This window comes from Nelumbo nucifera, chromosome 4 (genome assembly GCF_055504915.1).
Source record: "Nelumbo nucifera cultivar China Antique chromosome 4, China Antique-T2T, whole genome shotgun sequence".
NCBI lineage: Eukaryota > Viridiplantae > Streptophyta > Magnoliopsida > Proteales > Nelumbonaceae > Nelumbo > Nelumbo nucifera.
In genome coordinates this window covers 25,251,702-25,271,323 of record NC_142652.1, presented here as the reverse complement: position 1 = coordinate 25,271,323, position 19,622 = coordinate 25,251,702, and the positions used below count along the sequence as shown (strand labels likewise).

General features: G+C 37.0%; 1 protein-coding gene across 8 annotated transcripts; it reads right to left on the bottom strand.

Annotated features, from left to right (window-relative positions):
• Positions 1 to 1,408: 1,408 nt before the first annotated feature.
• LOC104603029 (uncharacterized) lies at positions 1,409 to 17,857 on the bottom strand. Of its 8 annotated transcripts, none has more exons than XM_088904183.1 (8): positions 16,745 to 17,857; positions 14,267 to 14,563; positions 14,064 to 14,165; positions 13,672 to 13,752; positions 12,679 to 12,737; positions 12,277 to 12,358; positions 12,019 to 12,163; positions 1,409 to 1,994 (listed from the first exon to the last, which is right to left on the bottom strand). In XM_088904183.1, exons 1-5 carry the CDS (start codon positions 17,676 to 17,678, stop codon positions 12,709 to 12,711), a joined length of 1,443 nt encoding a protein of 480 aa, XP_088760309.1. In that variant the 5' UTR covers positions 17,679 to 17,857; the 3' UTR covers positions 1,409 to 1,994; positions 12,019 to 12,163; positions 12,277 to 12,358; positions 12,679 to 12,708. The 8 variants fall into 8 exon arrangements, with proteins under 8 accessions (XP_088760309.1, XP_010265239.1, XP_088760306.1 ...); XM_010266937.3 differs by having other exon boundaries at positions 12,019 to 12,123; positions 12,235 to 12,358; positions 14,064 to 14,189; positions 16,745 to 17,856; XM_088904180.1 differs by having other exon boundaries at positions 14,064 to 14,189; positions 16,745 to 17,856.
• Positions 17,858 to 19,622: the final 1,765 nt, after the last annotated feature.

The following is a 19,622-nucleotide window of genomic DNA, read 5'->3' as shown; positions in this document are numbered from 1 at the left end:
GGGATCCTAGGATTTTAAAAATAAAAAAAAAACTTAGAGATATTTTAAATATCAATATTAAACCTAGAGATATTTTACTAATTTACGTTTGGGTTCGGGGAATTATATACAAAATCCGTCCCAACCCCGTATCCGGTTCGGAAAAAAATTATTTTCCGGGGAAAATTGCCATCCCTACCTTTGAACTTTGTACTGTGCCTGTCGGTGCCCATATTACCTCCTCTCATCCATGTTAGGTTCTTGGAGCTTGTACTTAGATAACCCACTTCTGCATTAGCCTTCTAACACAATACAACTAGTTATTGTCCTTATCAGGCGCGTCCATCAGGACCATCACCAAGCTTCCAATGCGTGTTTTATCCAGGATGCTCCATGTCCTCTTCTTCATTCTCGACTAACTTTTCAGAGAATGTCATCCAAAATGGCCAAAAGGAAAACTAGATCTAGAGCCCTTCTACTAAATTATTAGGTAAACCTTGGAACATCCCAATAGACTCTCGATAAAGGTTTGGACTGTAGAGGTGATCCACATAAGTTGAGCTGTATGAGTTCCATTTTTGTTATTTTTTCTCTGTATTAAAAATCCCTATTCTCCATGCTTTCAGGGTAAAGGAGTAATTGGGCTTAAAATTTCACAAAATGGGAGGAGGCTGATATGTCAAACATGATCCCTTTAAGCCACCACCCACCAGATCAATTGTCATTCTCATACATGATAGAACAAACTTTTTGCCCGAACTTAAAGTGACTTATCATACTACTTTGCTTTGTGAGAGATCAAACTCTCAGATCAGTTGTAAGAGGACCACTTTGAATTTCTCTCATTCCAATTCCCACAAATCACATAATCTGATACATCCATAGTACCAGACTTGTCACGTTTAGATAAAAAAATAGACAAGTTTAATGAAAGACACAATCGAGCTATCTGAATCACTGTAAGCTTTTCAGAATTGTAATGTTCATCAAAATCTCTAGCAAGGTAGACGCAGACGTGGACTCCGTTAAATTTGAGTGGTCCAACTGCCACGAAGTGTTCCGTGTGCGCAGGCACAGGAAGAATAAACCCTGCAAGGGGGATGGAATCATGGCTCTAATTGCCAATAGAGGCATCCCAGTTTACTTTGCAGTTACTGGTTGTTTACCTGTCCCAGTTCTTGACGAAGCATGTTCACCAATCACCATTCGTGTCAAACATCATCAAACCACGGCGGCATTTGTCCTCCAGCTACAAAGCCCAAACAAATTACTAATATTCGTACCCATTTGAATTTTATCTTGGCTTCATCTCAATTAATACAGGAAGCTATCAATTGAAAAGTCCACTCTAATCTACCCTTAGGTATGCATACAGAGCAGATCCATGCCGTACTAAAAACTATTATTGACTCCAATAGTGCGCAACACATTCAAAGAGAAATCAAAATTGTATAAAATAAAGCAGGTAGAATAGAAAAAAAACAATGGTTTATCTAGCCTTTCTCCAACAATGGAACAAACAGGACTGAACAGTTTAAGAGGAGCCTTTTGCTCTCTTATCATGAAAATGGAAGCAAAATTACTTTAAGCAAATTTTGTTTTCATGTTTTCAATTTAAACTGGTGAATTTTCTGAATGTCACTAATCCAAGAGCTTGAGTAAAATGTTTCTATGGGTGATAACAACCTCTTGACAAATAGGCCAAGGCTATAAGAATTAGTTTGTAATGCTTCCCATCTTTCCAGTTGATGGCACAAAGGAGTAGGTAACTTCTGCATTCATTGGATCAAAAAGCCTTTATGTGGCATAAAAGCAACCGAGGCTGCATCTGACCTTTGTAAACATGGTTGTCTGCAGGTACTTTATCTTCCAATAGGTGAACTGCAATGTAAAATTATATCTTGAGGCAGCTAGCAGTATCCAGCTTCGAAGTCCTGAATCATTGAAGCAGGATGGGCATGACAGGTGACTTGTAATTTTTGTAACGCCCAAATGGTGTTGAAGGTTCAGGATTCCTGTGACAGACATTCAACAGTTAAACAAGGAAAACAAATAGAACATATGATATTGTGTATAGATTCTATTCTCTGGCCTGTCCCCCACACCCCCCCCCCCCCCGAAAAAAAAAACCCAAAAAAACAGAAGGGGAAACAATCCCGTAGAGGTACAAGAGCAGCAATCTTGTAGACAGTTTGCAAGGGAAGGGATGCCGGGATATATTCTCTAACTACAGAAAAAAGACTCTTTGATAGAGTGACATATTAAAGGAGAAGTTTGATTTCTACAGATCATCATATAATTAGTGGATGACAGTGTATGGCTTCTTCTTCAGCTTCTAGAGATGTGCCATCATAAACATGGATCCCACCTTCACCAGGTTATAAAACAGAAGTCAGTGGGACCCAGGAGTGTCAAGTATTAGTGGTCTATTTAGAAAATACTCAAGCAAACATCATGTCAGTACTCAAGGCAGATTTTTGGTTTCCAGAATGAACATATGGTTCAGACAGATTCCAAGGTCCTCTAATAGGTAGAATATGAGCTCCTTAAGAGTGGAGTATCGAGGGAGACTATGGTCCACTTTACTTCTTTGCTTTGCTTTTGTGCTAGTTCTTTGGGTCACTTCTCTAGTACCTGGTTAGCCCAACATTCCCTTTTTCTGGATATTGATTGCTGTTACATCTTACGGAAAGAAAGAGAAGCAACTTATAATTAGAACCCATTCAATCTATTTATCCTTTCCATGCCTAGAAAGTAGAAACTTGCTGCCATCAGGAATGCAATGGGAAACCCATGGAGTCTAGGTTTTTACCAATACAAAACTTTCTCCTCAGAGTAACAACCTTTTCTTTTCTTTTTTTTGTTTTTTCTGTAACATAGAAATAAGCAAATTTCCAATGCAGAAGAGTAGGGCTTCTCATAATCTGAGGAACATACCAATAAACAAGGATTTGACATCAGTGGCTGGAAAAGAAAATCAGATTATTGGCTTGATCCATCATAGCAACAGTCAGTAATAGGACAGTTTTTTATCAATGTCAGTAATCAAGGAGTAAAATATCGACACGATACGCCTGATACAGGGTGTATCGTATTGGTATCAGACCAAACTGATACAGGATATGCTACAAGTGGAAACATATCCTGTCAGTCATGCGTATCGGTCTGATATGCCACCGTATCGGCATGTATCGTATAGTATTGGCCGATACACACTGATACAGAAGCGGATTGAACCTGAATTCGACAACAAAGGTGATTCATGATTAAAAATTGAACCTGGCGTCATTTGAACCCAGGTCGTCTAGTGTGGCAGTGCCCAAGAGAGCATGCAAACCTAACCACTAAGCCATCTTCTATTTCATGTCAATAAATGAAATAAATTAAAATTTAATAACATTAACGTCTACATGCAATCTAAACAAGCAAAATACACTTGTATTCAACAACTCCAACTACAAATTAGAAAAAATAATATTTAAAATTAGAATTTTATAAATCGATGGAATAAATAATTTATCAAATCCACATATATATCAAAAAATAATTTTTAATTTCATAAGTTTATACAAATAAAGAATGTTAATAATAAAATAAATATTTTAATACTTAAAATTTAAAAATTTGCACATGATATGTGTCTTAAAATTTTTATAAATTATTAATTAATATTTTAATTTGCATTAAATAACATTGCATTTATTATTTACAAAAATAAAAATATTGTTTACAAAATATTTGAGAATATAATATAAATAGAATACTTCAAATCCACTAGTCTACATTTATATAGAAAATTAATTTTTTATTTTATAAAACTTATAAAATAAAAATATTAATAATTTATGAATTTTCACATGATATGTATCTTCAAAAATTTCATAGGTTTGATATATTTTAAGTTAAGATTATTTGTTTGTATAAATTATTAATTGATATTTCAATTTACATTTTATAACAACATATTTATTGTTTACAAAAATGAAAATATTGTTTACCAAACATTTGAGAGTTAACTTTTTAGTTGATCTTTTGTTAATGTTAAAACTTAAAAATAGTAAAATAGAAAAAAATTGATATAATAATTCAAATGTAACAGTTGCATATATTTTGTGCCTTGGACTTTAATAGAAAATCAAATAATATTGGCTTTGTACATGTATTAATTTGTAAAAATCCATATAATTTGTGTCTTGGACTCTTGACTGATGCATTATCAATAAAATTGTGTAATATTTATGCATCCTGCTATATTAATTGTAATATATTTCTTCATATATACCATTAAAATGTACAATTCCTATGTATTTATACATTATTTATAGTTATTCTGACATTAAACTTATTGTTAATAATATATTTATGGAATTTGTATACATTTTCCTACCATATCCAAGCATTTCCATATTTTTCATGCGCATCCATGCATTTCCTAAGTGTATTTGTATCTGTATCCAAGTTGCCAGATACGATACCCGATACCGATACTTTCATCCTTGTCAGCAATAGGGCATTTATAGAATGTCTTTTTTTGGTTTAGATAGATTAATGGCCTATTTAGACAAAAATATATCAATATAGAAATGAATTTGTTCATGCCTTAAATAAGTTAACTATCATTTCATAGGAAAATGTTACATCTATTAGTATTCAAAATTTTCATTAATTTGTACTTTGAATATATCTGGTTCAAGTATCCATAAGGGGAAAGGTTGAAAATGGTGTCACCCATAAAATTAGGGGAGGTTAGATAAAGTGGTAACATGCTTTGGGGTAATAGTATGACTAACTAGTACTAATAAAGCTTAATTGAAAGTAATGTATGACCAACTAGCACTAATAAAGCTTAATTGAAAGTAATGTATGACCAACTAGTACTAATAAAGCTTAATTGAAAGTAATGTATGACCAACTAGTACTAATAAAGCTTAATTGAAAGTAATGTATAACGGTTACAAGGTGAGGGATGCTTCATGAAACAAAATGTTGATCAATAAAAATGAAGGAACAACTTCATGAAATGAGGTTAACAGTTGATCAAAAAATGACGAAATACACTATAACGAGTGTATTAAAAAAATAGGAGTTGCACCAATAAGGGAAAGTCAACTGAAATGGTCTGGCTATGTGAAAAGAAGACTAGTGCCAAAGTGAACAGAGACTATCTATCTATCAAAAGAAAAAAAAATGAAAAAAAGTTTTAAGTTATTTACAAAGCTAAGAGTAGACCTAAGATCTCAACACAAATCACCAAAGGCCAACAATCACCTAGGACAAACCTTCACCAATCCCAACCAGTACAGTCACCAACTTACCATCATATACCTGAGACTTTCATAAGAGCCAAGACCCAACCATTTAATGAAGATAGTTCATCCCTTGTATCATTATGATGTGATTATAATGATACAGGGGACTTTCACTAGTGAAGACTGGATTATTAAATCACTGAAGGCTCCAGGCAAATTCCTCTCCACCTAGAAAGAACAGTTGCAAACTCTTGGCAACTTATACTTCCATATCAACCACCCCATTTAAATCCAATTTTCTTTCTACTGGAGAAACTTCCTGTATCAAGAATGAGTTCAGAATCATGATGCTCCCTCCTACTCTCCATGATTCTGACTTCACCAAAACCACACTCTTAGTATCTTCAGAAACCTTGATGCTTAAACAGGTCCCATGTTTCAAACCTTGACATCTATCTCCTACCTTAGTAAATTAATTTTCCCCTACTGAAGGCAGAACCTCACCATTGTCATGAGACAAAGCATCTATCTGCTCTTTTTCTAGATACCTCTTGGTCTTTCTCCATAACCCTTTCCAATCTTTCTTTTGGACCCCCAACCAAGATTGTATCTAAAGATGCTCTCCATATGATTTGATGGAAAACCACCAACTAGCAGCTTAGGCAAGTGGCTACACCTCTTCACACCATCCCTCTTGGTCTTGTACACCCTTTTAAAACTCTCAGACCTCTCCACAAGCTGCCTCTCAACCGAGATAAGACTATAGTGACATGAATCAGTCTAACATTCTTGGATCTCTTAAATCTTTTCACTGAACTTTCTCTTCCTTTGCAATAGAATCTTCTATAATCGAAGACATAATCTTTTAATACAAGTAAGAAAAAAAGAAATTTTCATTAAAATAAAATAAAATAGACTACAATCTGGATAGGTGATAAGGTTAGCACTTAATGACAATAAACAGAACAAGAACAATACAATTTCAAATCTCCAATCCACAATTTTGAAACCCCACCACCTCCCATAAGCTTTCTCCTAGATCCTCTCTCTTGAGCTGAGAGAACTCTGGCAATATCAAAACCCAATCTGCAACAGATTTGCCAACAGTCGCCACCAGTTTATCCAGCTTCCATTCCTTCTCTTCAAAGATTCTTCTATTCCTTTCTTTCTAAATTTTCTAGCAGATCCAAATGGAAGACAACCCTAAAGAGCTGCCCAATTTACAAAGGGAACAAAAGCTTTCAAGTACATAGGCCACCCAGTTTCTTTTTCACTGCAGCAGTACAGCTTAGCCCAAAATAAGGTTGGTCTATCCACCCCCTGTTTTGCTCAAGCATCTGCCATTCCGTTTGCTGTTCTTCCTACCCATCCGAATTCTGCATTAACCTTTCTTGCAAGATGATCAATCTCCCTGAACGTAAATCTGTATTTCCAGGGTGCTGACTGTATATTCTTTTCCCAAGAAATCACCAAAAGAGCATCTCCTTCCACTTCCAGATCTCTAACTTCTAGTTAGAAAGCTATTTTTAAACCTTACAGCAGGGCCATAATTTCAGCCAAAACTGAGTCTCCAAAGCCTACTGGTCCTGAGAAGAGAGCCTTTACTACTACTTGATGGTTTCTGATAACTCCCCCTATGCCTGCCCTTCCCGGATTGCCGAAGAAACTACCTCCAAAATTTAACTTTAGCTTATTTACCTCTGGTGGTTTCCAATCCATTCTCGCTACTTCTTTATGCATGTTTATCTGTACCATTTCAGTCCAGTTCTATAATATGTCATTTGTAGAAACGTCTCTAAAGAGGTCTAATGTTTTCACCTGGTGTGTTGATCTAACTTTTATAGATTCAATCACTTCCTCTTTAGATCTTATCTTTTCATTGAAGATCCGGTTATTTCTTTCCTCCCAGATAGTCCAGACCAAGGCTGCCCTTACTGTCTTCAACAAACATCTTCCCCTTTCTTTTCTGTTGCCTCAAGAAGTTAGGATTGAATAAACTAACCACATCTTGCAAGGGTTCCCATTTGCAACCAAAGAGAGAACAGAAAAAGTCTCAAATGCAAGACACAAAAGAGCAAGAGATTAGTGAGGAAGGGTCTCACCACAAGCCTTACAATGCACATGTGAAGAGAGAGTCACTTATTTGACCTTTTTTGTAGCACATCACAGGTGTTGACTTTTTCCAAGGAATACTTCCCAGCAAAGAGTTCGAACTTTGGGAGGAATTGGTTTGCACCAGATTTCTCTCAATGAGAAATTTACCCACAAAGAGCCTGAGTGAGTGAGTATGTTGAAAAAAGGCCATTTGGGGAAGCCAAACCTTGCCATCTAGAGAGTTTTGGTCCAGAAACACCTTTTCCAACAAAGAAAGTAGCAGGATAAGTGAATCATACTCATTATCCCTCAAACCCCTTTTGAAGCCAAAATCCTAGTTTAAACCAGAGTCTGATGGCACCCCAAATCTAGAAACAAGTTCTGCCTTGAGGTTTGATAAAGAAAAGAGTCTAGGGAATTCTAGGTTAAGGGGGGTATCCCCAATCCAAAGGTCCTCCCAAAATAAGACTCGATCTCCATACTCCACCGTCCAACCAGATAAAATTAAGATTGGTAATACCTCTTAGATTGCCTTCCATGGGGAGTTTGAGGTTGCATGAGGCGTTAGCTTTGCATCCCAGCCATTGTCCACCACACCGTGAATGATTTCAAAGCCTATCTCCTTCTAAGGGGAATCTCCAAAGTCATTTTCCTAGAAGAGCTGTGTTCCGTTTAACCAAGTTCTCAATACCTAGTCCTCCTTGCTCCTTTGATTTACATATCTGCTCCCATTTGACCAAATGATCTTTCTTTTCATCTCTTGGTTCCCACAAGAAATCCTTCATCAATTTTTCTTAGCTGTCTTGTTATTTTCACTGGGATACTGAAGGTTGAATAACAGGATTTAACAGTAAACTTTCCATTTGAGCATTCTTTCCACCATAACTCATCCCTAAATTGGGTTGAGATCTTCACCCTTTCCAACTTCTCCAAAAGATTTAAACACTCTTCTATTTCCCTGTCAAGGAGTGGCCTTCTGAATCTTGGACACCATACAATCTGCTCCCTAATTCTTTCATAACAGATTAGAATATTCACTCCTGGTTCCGACAGCCTGAGTGATCTTGGGCAAACCTCACACAATCTTCCCACCCCACTCGAATCATCCTCCCAGAATCTTATTTTAGCCCCATCCCCAACTTCAAAGCTTGTTAGAGTTCTGAACTCCTGATCAGTGTTTTAAAAGCGCAAGGCACAGGGGTCAATTTGTGCCTGAGGTGCAAGGCGCAAGGCGAGGCGTGCGCCTTTTTAAGAAAGGCGCAAAAATTAAAAAAAAGGTCAAAATTCAAAAAGAATCATAAAATTATAAAACATAATATTAATAAAAATATAAACTTAAATTTTAAAATAAATGTTTTAAAAAACCTATTATCTAAAATTAAAATACATAAACATAATATGTAAAGCATATTCAAATGAGAATTTAAAAATGAAATCAAACATATAAAACATTTTCAAGCATATAAAACCCACAATCTCTTTTTTTCTCAATTACATTACTTCAAGTAGCTAAAGTGACATATTACATTCCTAATTCTACGAGCCACCTTTGTGACATGCCCCTCGAGGCAAGCCCAAACAAGTCCATGTTAGGGTCTTAAATTCTTAGTTTCCACACAAAAAATAATGAGTTTATAGTTTTAATTGCTTCCTAAGAAGATAGTTTATTAGGATGAATGAATGGACAATATTACCAAATAGGGGGTCATCAAATTTTCAAAAGGCGGACGCCTGGGCTGAGGCGCAAGGTGCACCAGGCGCACGCCTAGGCACACCAGGTGTGCGCCTTTTGAAAGGGCTGCGCCTAGGACCTAGGCGAGGCGTCTACCCTACAATGCGCCTCGCCTGTGCGCCTAGGCGCACCCTTTTAAATCACTGCTCCTGATTAAAGTTCAGAATTCTTTTCCAAACACTCATCCCATATGAAGAGCTAACTTCCCTTGATTCCTAACCAAATCTCATCACCCCATATCTGCTAACCACCACCCTCCTCTATAAAGAGTTTTCCTTGTTATTCAACCCAAATCTCCATAACCATTTCCCAAGTAGGGCTTTGTTAAATAATCTCACCCTTCTAAACCCCAAACCCTCTCCCTCTTTGGGTCTACACACCTTATCCTAGTTAACTAGATGGAGCTTTTTACCCCACACTCCCCCACCCCTTTCCATAAGAAATCCCTCTGGATCTTTTCCATTCTCTCTGCAATTTTGGTTGAACCCTTAGCAAGGACAACTAATATAGTAATATGTAGGCAGACTTGATAACACACTTGTTACAAGGGTTACCTGTCCCCCCAAGGATAAGTATCTCGCTTTCCACCCATCCAGCCTCCTCTCTACTCTTTCAATGACTTGACTTCCAGATTGTAATGGAAGCAGAATTGCCCCCAACCAGCAATCCCACATAGTAAAGTGGGAGTTCCACGATACGCTGGTAGGGGCATATTGGCCTGTATCTTGGCTCACCTTTTATTTATTTATTTTTTTAGTTTTTCTTTCAAACTGGTTCAGAGGGGTCGGTTTAAGGCCTGTCTACCCCCTGAACCAGGTCAGACCCTGAAACGCCCCCTGTAGGGGTGTATCAGGAAGCCACCGATACGATACGTATCGGCTAATATGGCCCGATACATATAAAAAATTTGAACCTTGCCAACCCCTATCAGGACACTATTAGATAAATTAATTTTCAAACCTGTCAACAGCTCAAAGTTAGCAAGAATTGCCCTCAGATTCAGCACCTGATTCACAGAGGCAATGAGAAATAACAAGCTCCCCCATCCCCACCCTGTCAATCAGCCCCAGCTGCATATTTCTTTCCAACAACAGATTCAACACCTCCATAATTAACACAAAGAGGAGTGGGGAGATTGGATCCCACTGTCTCAAAACTCTAGAAGATTGAAAAATTTTTGAAAATACACCATTCAAAAGGATTGAATATGAAACTGTTGACACACATGCAAATATCCAGCTCCTCCACCTCTCTGGAAACCTCATCAACCTTTGAATTTCCTCTAAGAAACACCATTCCATCATAGGCCTTTTCAATTTCAATTTTACACACCTGCTCTCCCACTTCTAATCTAGAATCAATACATTCACTAGCCACCAAAACTCCATCTAATATGTAATATGTGCTGATTAGATAAAATTTTAAGTTCTTCCTTATTGGTTCAGGTTTTTAAGTCTTTCAGGGTTCAATACAGCATTTAGCAATGTTTGTGTTGATTAAACCCCAATAAATAAGAAATTAGTATATAAACACACAAAATGATTATTTTAGTTTAATAATGTCTATTTTATAATTATAATCTCAAAAAAGAATGAATAAAAAAGTATTTTATAGTAGGAAGCAGAAAACTGCTTGGTGATTAGGCAAGGCGAGCCTCAAAGGGCGCCTTGTCGCCTAGGCGACGCCTTGACAACTATGGTACACCCTTTTGAAATTCTTACACAGACCTCCCAAAAAACTGCTTTTCAATTGAGAGAGGACTTCAGTGACATGAATCAGCTGAATATTATTGGAGCTCTTAAATCTTTTCACTGAACTGATTTTCTCCTCCTTCACTACAGAATCTTCTAAAATCAAAGACATAATCTCTTCAATACTACTTTTTGAGGTAAAGCCCTGACTTGGCTTTATAAAATCAAAGATGTACTCTCTTAATGTCCTTCTTTCAATGTTGTCCTTTTCTTTTTCTTCATTTTCGTTAACTTTTTTAACACATAGTTGATCCTATACCTTTTCCTTCTTTTATACCCTCAACATAGGATGTACCTTGCACGCTATCTCCTGAATGGCATGTTTGTACTTGCCCATGTGCATACATTGTTATAGGGTATTGTAAGAGTATCTAGTTGATGCCTAATATAGGATAAGGGAGGCACCATAATGGGCTCAACCTGTTCTTTGGCCTGTTCATTTAAAATTTCCCTAGGGTTCTTACTTTATGATAAGAAAAGGCAGATAATGTTGTTGGTGATGATTAACAAATAAGCACCGGCATAGAAGGTGTTCATATATATATATATATGTGTGCGTGTGTGCACATGTATATTTATATTTGTGTATGTATATATGTATGTATGCATGCATGTATGTATTGGGAAAGGCTTAGTATATTGTATCGATATCAAAAGTATGATTCTCTGTACAAAGAGAAGCTGTACATGACATCCAATTAGGGACCCCCCAAAAAATCCACCCTCAAAAAATGATGAAGAAAAAGTATCATATTAAATTCGAAATACATTATGGACAGACAACCATCCCTTTAAAAACCCTACTGCTGCATTAATCACTCCTGATTCTGAAGCCTGGCTGCTGTTAAAAAATCCTGTGTTCAAAAATTTTTTGAAAAGGTGCTCATAATTTCAAGGTAGCTTATAGCTTTTTTTTTTTTTGAAAAGCTAAAGTATTGTATTAATATTAACAAAAAAAATTCTAGGTAGTTTATAGCACCATTACACCAATGCATATACTTAAATAGCAACCATATGAATGTGGAGATCACTCTAGCTTCTAATTTTATATTCTCTTTGTGCCCTTTCTATAGCTCACAAAAGACTTTAAGGATTCAAAGTCACTGCATGCAATACCCTGCAGCCCAGCACAAGCATCTCCATACATGTAAAATTATATTGCTTACACCATTTTATTCTTTAACTAAAGGTGATAAACTGATAACGAGCATACCTTTTAGAGCCCAGCGTTCTTGAATCATACTTCGAACACAAAATGGAAGAAGACTGCAACTCATGACTTCAATATATTGATAAATGGAGCCATGCTATAGCCAAACTGAAATTCATGATAATCAGGGAGAAAGCATACTGGCCAACTGAAACTCATAAAAAAAGAACAGGTATAATCAATTTCAGCACAAAAAGCACCTAATAAATAAGGGCTTACAAGGCAGCAGCAAGAATGCATGCTACATATCAGGGAACTCACTGCCTAAACAATTTGATTCAGGGAGCCAACTCCATGGACAAATATCATTTAAGGTTCTAAGCTGGCTTGGAAGAGAAATGTTCTGCAAAATGAACAGTTACATTACAAGTCAATTATTAGGAATGGCAACTCATGATAACCCACAAAAGTATTTTTTATCAACTTGACAAGCAGCATCTTTGTGATCTTATTCTTTTTTCTCTAGTAAATATGTTTCTTTTCGGTAGCTTTACTAACATCATCACCACCATCATCATCCAAGCCTCATCCCAACTATATGGGTTGCAATTTTATTTTACTAAGAATAGAATGATATTTAAACATCCCGAGATAGAATACAGAAATCAAAATCATTTATGTAGTTTTAACATTCAACAGTAACTTAAAAGTCACTGGTCTTACCACTACAGAATATATAACCACCTATCAAGTTCAGGAAACTGCATATGCATACATGGTTCCTGCAGCACAGAAATAATGACTATCAAGTATTTCATCTAACAAAACAAGAAGTGGTGTGCATCTGGGAAAAAATAGTTGAAATTTAGTATAAAAGAACAAAAAAGGAAAGAGATAAAAAATACAAATACAAGGCCAATACAGTTTTTTTTTCTTTTTTTTGCAATTTTATGAGAAGACGAAAATAATGATACTGCTAGTCCAATAGCATAGGAAATTACAACACGCATGGTGTACACAAAAAGAAAAAGAAATGTCCGGCCATGACAGGTTCCCATGGCGAAGAAGAATGATAGTAGATTTTTTTTTTCCAATTTACTGTTCCTAACAGGCTAACACCAAGAATTCCATCTTGCTAGGCCATTGACTATGGTATTCAGCCCCTAAAATTCCATCTTAAGAAAGGAAAATAAGAAATAAAAGCTAACCCCAAGAAAACCAATATACTTTTACTGACATTGCTTCATGATATTGTGTTTTTGGCATTATGTTCTGTTGTTGCCACTTGCCAGGTCTTCTAAAGCCTACACTTGGTCACAGGGGTATATGACATGGCATCCCAGACTATCCATCAGATGAGGAATCCTCTAGGTGAACCATTTTTGTCTGGATTAACCACTTGCATCACATTGTCCATGTCTGCAACATTCCTGTTCATTCATTTTATTTCACCCTAAAAATAATAATTCTTAATGGTTATTTTAATGACCGAGGAAATTTGACTTGTTTTATTATCACAAGGCCATTGAGTCTAAACTTGCATGACAGAAGCAAGGTGACAAGAAGAAGCATGTTAATTTGGGCTGCAACCTCAGCTTTTTTGTGTTGAAGTCCTTTCTTCCTATAATTTTATTTATGGAATAAAATGGTGTAGAAAAATTTCAGCCATGTCATGAGAAGGTGAAGAAACTACAGATGAAAACAAAAACACCTCACCTTGTCCAAGAATTAGAATTGCGTTTGCAGCAAGAAGAGCAATATCCTGAATCTTTTCACTTGCAAATATTGCCTGAATGGCTAATAGATTAAACCGAGAAAATGTCAGTAACATAAGATGGATGCTGGAAACAAAAGAATAAACTCAATAAGAATGAGAATGTCATTGATAGGAAGAAAACAAAAATAAATGTTTTACAAAGTAGCCTTCATGATATAACTTCATAAATACCAAATAGGTTATAGATATACAAATGCATCTTAAGCAACCTCAAAGAAGTCTGAAAAGAAAAAATAATGGTTGGCTTCATCCAAAGCCAATAAGCAACTTTTTATATGCCAATATCTCACATATAAATGCTTAACTCAGCATAACAATAGAATGTACAAACCTGAGATTTGTATTGGCTTTTCTATGCCATCAGCTTTCCCATTCTCATTGATAGGGATGTCCATGTCAGAAACTGATATAATGTGTACAGAATGGTAACCATCTGATACCCAGACAATTTGTGTTCCTACAAAATGATAACAACTATTTTTAAACTTGAAACCATCTGAGAAGATTCTGATAAAATAAATAACAGTAGCATACTCATGGAAATATCAGGAAGCACAGCCAGCATTTGCACTTTCATGGTATGATTGAAATGCTTCATGTGACCATTGATTTCTGATCCAAGGACATTGTATAGGATCAAGAGGTGTAAATCTCCAGCTGAATCCAAAACTAAGAACTTTTTTGAGGACAAAGCATGGATTGAGACAGCTTTTAGTGACAGCAATGCAACTGTCATGGGTTGTGGACTTTGGACCTCCAAACTCTTAAATGCTATAAAGCATGAGCCTCCTTCACATGCATCTTGTCTCAGTTTCAAGGTCCTAGTCTTCTCTGCAAGTTAACAAGGAAAAATAAGCTATCTACCAAATGCCAAAATGAACATTTCCCAACATCGAGACAATTGGATTTAAATTTTAGGGATAGAGAACCAAGTTCTTTTTTTTTAGATCATAAGACACCAAGTTTTGAAAGCACAGAAATGAATTTTCTTCACATAAAAAAGTGCTGCAAGCACAAAAGAACAATAAAAGATGAAACAAACTAGTGATGCCATTTGAATGTAGGATAACAGTGGCAATATGTAATCCAATGTTTTTTTATCGATGAATCATCTTTATTAAATTATTTAAAGAATCGGTATTACAAATCTACCGATAGGTGCTATTGACAATACAATTTGTGCCCTAGCAGGCTAGCACCCCAGAGTTCATTTTAGCTTTGCCCCTAATCTGACTCATGGTTGGCATTTAGAGATAGTCTTACATTTTCTTTTACCAATGTTTCCAAGTTAAAGTCTCTCCAAATTTCTTATCAAGTAAGAAACTACTAGTTGTTGTGCATCTTACTGTCTTCTTGACACCAGGTTCAACCATTTCAACTATCACAAATGGTGTTTTCTATTTTCTCTACTTCTATTGCTACATCTAGCAAGTGGTTAGCATGAGAAATTGGATTAAAGACACCACTTGCTAGAACTAATTCTGATAAGCAATATGTAGAATCTTGAACATCCTGGAGAATAAAGCCCATAGGAGAATGGTAACTTGCAGCCTACAATAGTAATTTGAAATCCACAAAGACCATGGAGCAATCACTAGTTACTGGTTCCCAAACTTAACAGCCATTGTAAGCTTATAGATTAGTGGCAAAGAAAGGGACTTCTGCACTTGTTCATTCAATTAACTTTGCATTTTCAGTTAACCAAGCATTTTTCTTTCATGGCAGCATCTAAAAGCATCTGAAAAAAAAAAAACTCTAAAAACATTATTAAAAATGAATTAAAAGTTGACCTAAAAATACATGCTATGCATGAAATAAGTGATGTATTTTGTACTTTGAATACATTTACATTTAAAGAGGCTGGTGAGTGTACAGAAATCCATAAAAGATGAGGGGGTTCTGTTTAGGCCAATTTGCTTAGAGAAGTGTATTAAGCATGTTGAGGAAATTTACTGTCGTCAATTGAAAGAAAGATCTTTCCTGGTTGGGGACAGAAGATAACAGAAATAAGATCTTGTTGCCGCCGTTGCTACTGAAATGGAGAAGAAAGATATACTTGCTACAAGTTCAGACACATGCACAGTGGACCACAGGAGCATGTTCTCTATCATCCACAATTCCACATAAAGCAGTGGAATCATCTTTGGATCCAGTGATGCCTAGGTATATCAAAGGCCCAAATTGATTTTCATGGGATGGAAGAAACCCTCACATAAGGAGAGATTTATATTTTTTGTTACATCCTTGTTTCTCATTCTTTCCATGTTATCTCTATTCCAACCTTCTCTTCCCAATTCTGTTGCATATCTGTTTCATATGCATTTTGTTCCCAGTGCCCTAAAAGCCAGGAAAAAATTTAGATTTTTCAAAGATCCACACAAAACCTTATTTCTTGTTTTATATGGAGCTTATAAAGGTCTTTCCGTGACTAAGGAAATAACATTTATGGTGCATCACTTGGGTAAATGACATGATAATTGCAATCATGTTTATGAACTTCATAAAAAGACCATTACACAATGTTGGTCCTGGCTATTTGGGGCCATGGGAGGGGTGGACCGGATAAAGTCATACAGAACAACCTTTGACATTTTGTTTATGAGCTTCATCCCTATGGCAACATTGATCACCTGGTGTTTTGATGCCAGTTGTTCTCTGTCTTGTTAAATAGAGTTTCTGATTATGCTAATTCACATATAGAGAACTATGGAATATTTGACTTTTAATATGTAGGAGAGATTGCGGATGGATAATTAGTCGATAGATAAGAAGAAAACCAACTGGGTCATTCCAGAATAAACCCATATGGATAGGAACTACAGGTGATGGGAAAGAAATAGAATTTCTTGTTGCAGATAAACTTGCAGTCCAATCAGTAGTAGTTTAATTATTGATAAAGAAATCAGCAATAGTTTAATGCTATAACTTGAATGTACAAAATGGTATTTCTTCCACCCAGCAATAAACATAAATAAGCAAATAAGAAGTAATGAATAGGGTTTATGGACTTACCAGAAACACGATGAACCTCAGTCTTTATGGTGTAACCATTAGCAAAGATCTCGGAAGTCCCTTCCAGTCCAGCAATTTTACCATTCCGATCACTGATCCCATGCTTGGAGTATGTCACCGAAGTACTAGATAAATCGTTGCTTCCGTTCGTAGTCTGAATCATCTCATTCTGTAAATGCAGTTCCCCAGTCTTCAGCACATCACCATTCAAACCACCACTTTGGTAGTGTTCTCTTCTCCTGGCCAATTCCCGCTGTCTACTAGGCCGGCCTTTCACTAGCGGCCTCAATGGGAAAACCCGAACCCCATTATTCTCCCCCAGAAGTAAAAACCCAAATGAAACAGTAATAGAACATATCGGCATGGTACAATCAATAATAGCACACTTCATCAAGTTCACGCCCAACCCATCATCCGCATCACCCACAGTTTTCGCGGCAAAAACCCAAATTTTACGAGCAGAGATCGAATGCAAAGCAAAAACATTCACAGAACCAGAGAGCTTAACGGAAAACCCATGTGACAGATCAACGACAACCCCCAATCTATGACCACAATCCAGACTCTTTTGAGTGCAATTCACTCGAGCTTTGGCGAATCTCTGGTTCTTTCCAAGGATCCAGAAGCGGAGAAGAATTGAAGAGCCACCGTTATGAGGTCCAGCGACGACGAACAGGACGCGGCCGTCGGTGGAATTAGGGTTCGGAAGGAGGCGTAGGAAGCAGGCGGAGGTGGAGTTTGGAGGAATTAGGGTTTGATGAGGAAAAGAAAAAGAAAGAGAGGGAGAGAAGAGAGAGGGAGAAGAAGTGAGTAGAATAGAGGAATCAGAGTGCATCAAAGCTAGAGAGTTGGAGAGAGGCTCGAAGAGAAGAGAGGTTACCTCCAATGAGGGGTCAGAGTTGGGAAGTTTGAGTTTGCAAGCCAACGTAACCATCACCACCCGCTAAAACATTCAAGATTCAACCCAGACCAACCTAAACCATCTCTCCTCTCTCTCTCTCTCTTGTGTTCGTGAATTTTCCTCAGTGGAGATGATCGGAACTCGGAAGGGATCTACGAGCTCCACACAGTTGACGAGTCTTGTTTGTATGCCCGTATACGGGCCAACGCCCAACGGGGTGGTGGTCTTTTCTATGTTCCCGTAACGGGTGACGACAAACTTTGGCTGAATTGCAGCTGAAGTGGCTGAATACGAGGGCAGAGTAAGAAAAAACGAAAACAACTGCTCTGTCAGAAAGAACAACTGCTCTGTCAGAAAGAACAATACGGTTTTACTGACGTGGCAGTTGTTTTTGGTCTAGAAAACCACTATAGGCCCGTTTGATTCACGGGACTAGGGGTTTGGAATGAGAAATAGAAGGTAATTTGAATTCCAACAGTTTAATTGAAATTCTATTGGTGGAATGGCACTCTTCCGATCCCATTTATGGGAATTGCCATTTTCTCTCTTCCCTTTGGGAATAAAATTTCATTTCAACTGATTTTAATTCCTATTCAATTCTTATCTAAACCAAACAGATTATTAGAATAATCATTCTCATTCCAATTCCACTTCTGATTCCATTCCATTCCTATTCCGATAATGAGTCAAATGAGCCCCACATCATCAACGTTGAAAAACACCCCAAAGTCATTGGCTCAGCCACTTCAGCTGTTATGAATCTCATGTTACACATCTTAATTACATCTATCTAATCTAAACAATTTTAAAGCCTTAAATTTAACTTTACTTTAGGGCCAGCCTAGATGGGCCCATCTTAATTTTTTTCTTAAATAAAAACATAAATAGAGAAATTTAAGCAATTTAGGGTGGTCCGGACTCTGGAAACTCTCATTTTTATGGACTTATTTTTTGTAATTTTGCAAAAATAAAGACAGCCACCAACTATGCTCCTAGTTTATGTATACCCGCTTTAGTGCTTTACCATTCAGCAGGAACCGGATAGGCTGGACTATGGAGACAAGTCAGTGTTGCATAGACCTAACGTTTAGGTCTCCCCCCCCACACCCCACACACACACACAGTCCCCATGTGTATTGAATAATATGACTTTGTTCAGCCGGCTGTCCATGCCGACAAGGAAAATTTTAGCATAGCTTGAGCTGTCAACAGTGGAGTAGGATTAGTTTTCTGGAATTAATGATAACTCTATGATAAAATACATGGAACTATTAAATTGCCAACAGTGATCTCCTCTCATTATATGTGATGTGAGTCCGAATCACCTACCAGCAACAGATTAAATCCCAACAACTTACCAACATCATCTTTAATACATGGCGAGTCCCAGTTTTATAGTGAGGTGTGCAGTGTTAGATCAAATTGGTAGGGTGTTGGAATATACTTTGTTGGTAAGAGATCCCAATTGAATTCAATGTATGTTAAAATCTTTGTTGTAAGATCGGGTTTGGTCCCAACAGCCATTTCATTTGTACAGTGAGAACATCTTACCATGAAGGACGATGGAAATGTTTCTGATGTATGATTACAATGGCTGTGGACATGATCTATGTCCACACATCTCACACATGGTGGGTCCCAGTATATGAGATGCGGGGACACAGATTGTGTTGTAAGTGCGTTGGAACAGTTTTTTGATGGGAGAGATCTCAATTTGTGACAATATCAAATGCACTTCTGGATGAATGAACATGTTACACAAGGAGAGAAACCAGATGGCATTGAGGCATGCTCCCAATGCATGGTTGGGATGTGCTGTGAGGCTTGCTCTGTGGGAGCCAATTCAAAATTCCTGTTAACAGGCTGTCAAACATGGACAACCAAAATTTTCTTAACTAAGAATATATTCATGACTTCACCAAAGCAAATGTTTGTGAGATGACCACAGAATCTAATCCTGTTACGCACATGTAAGAG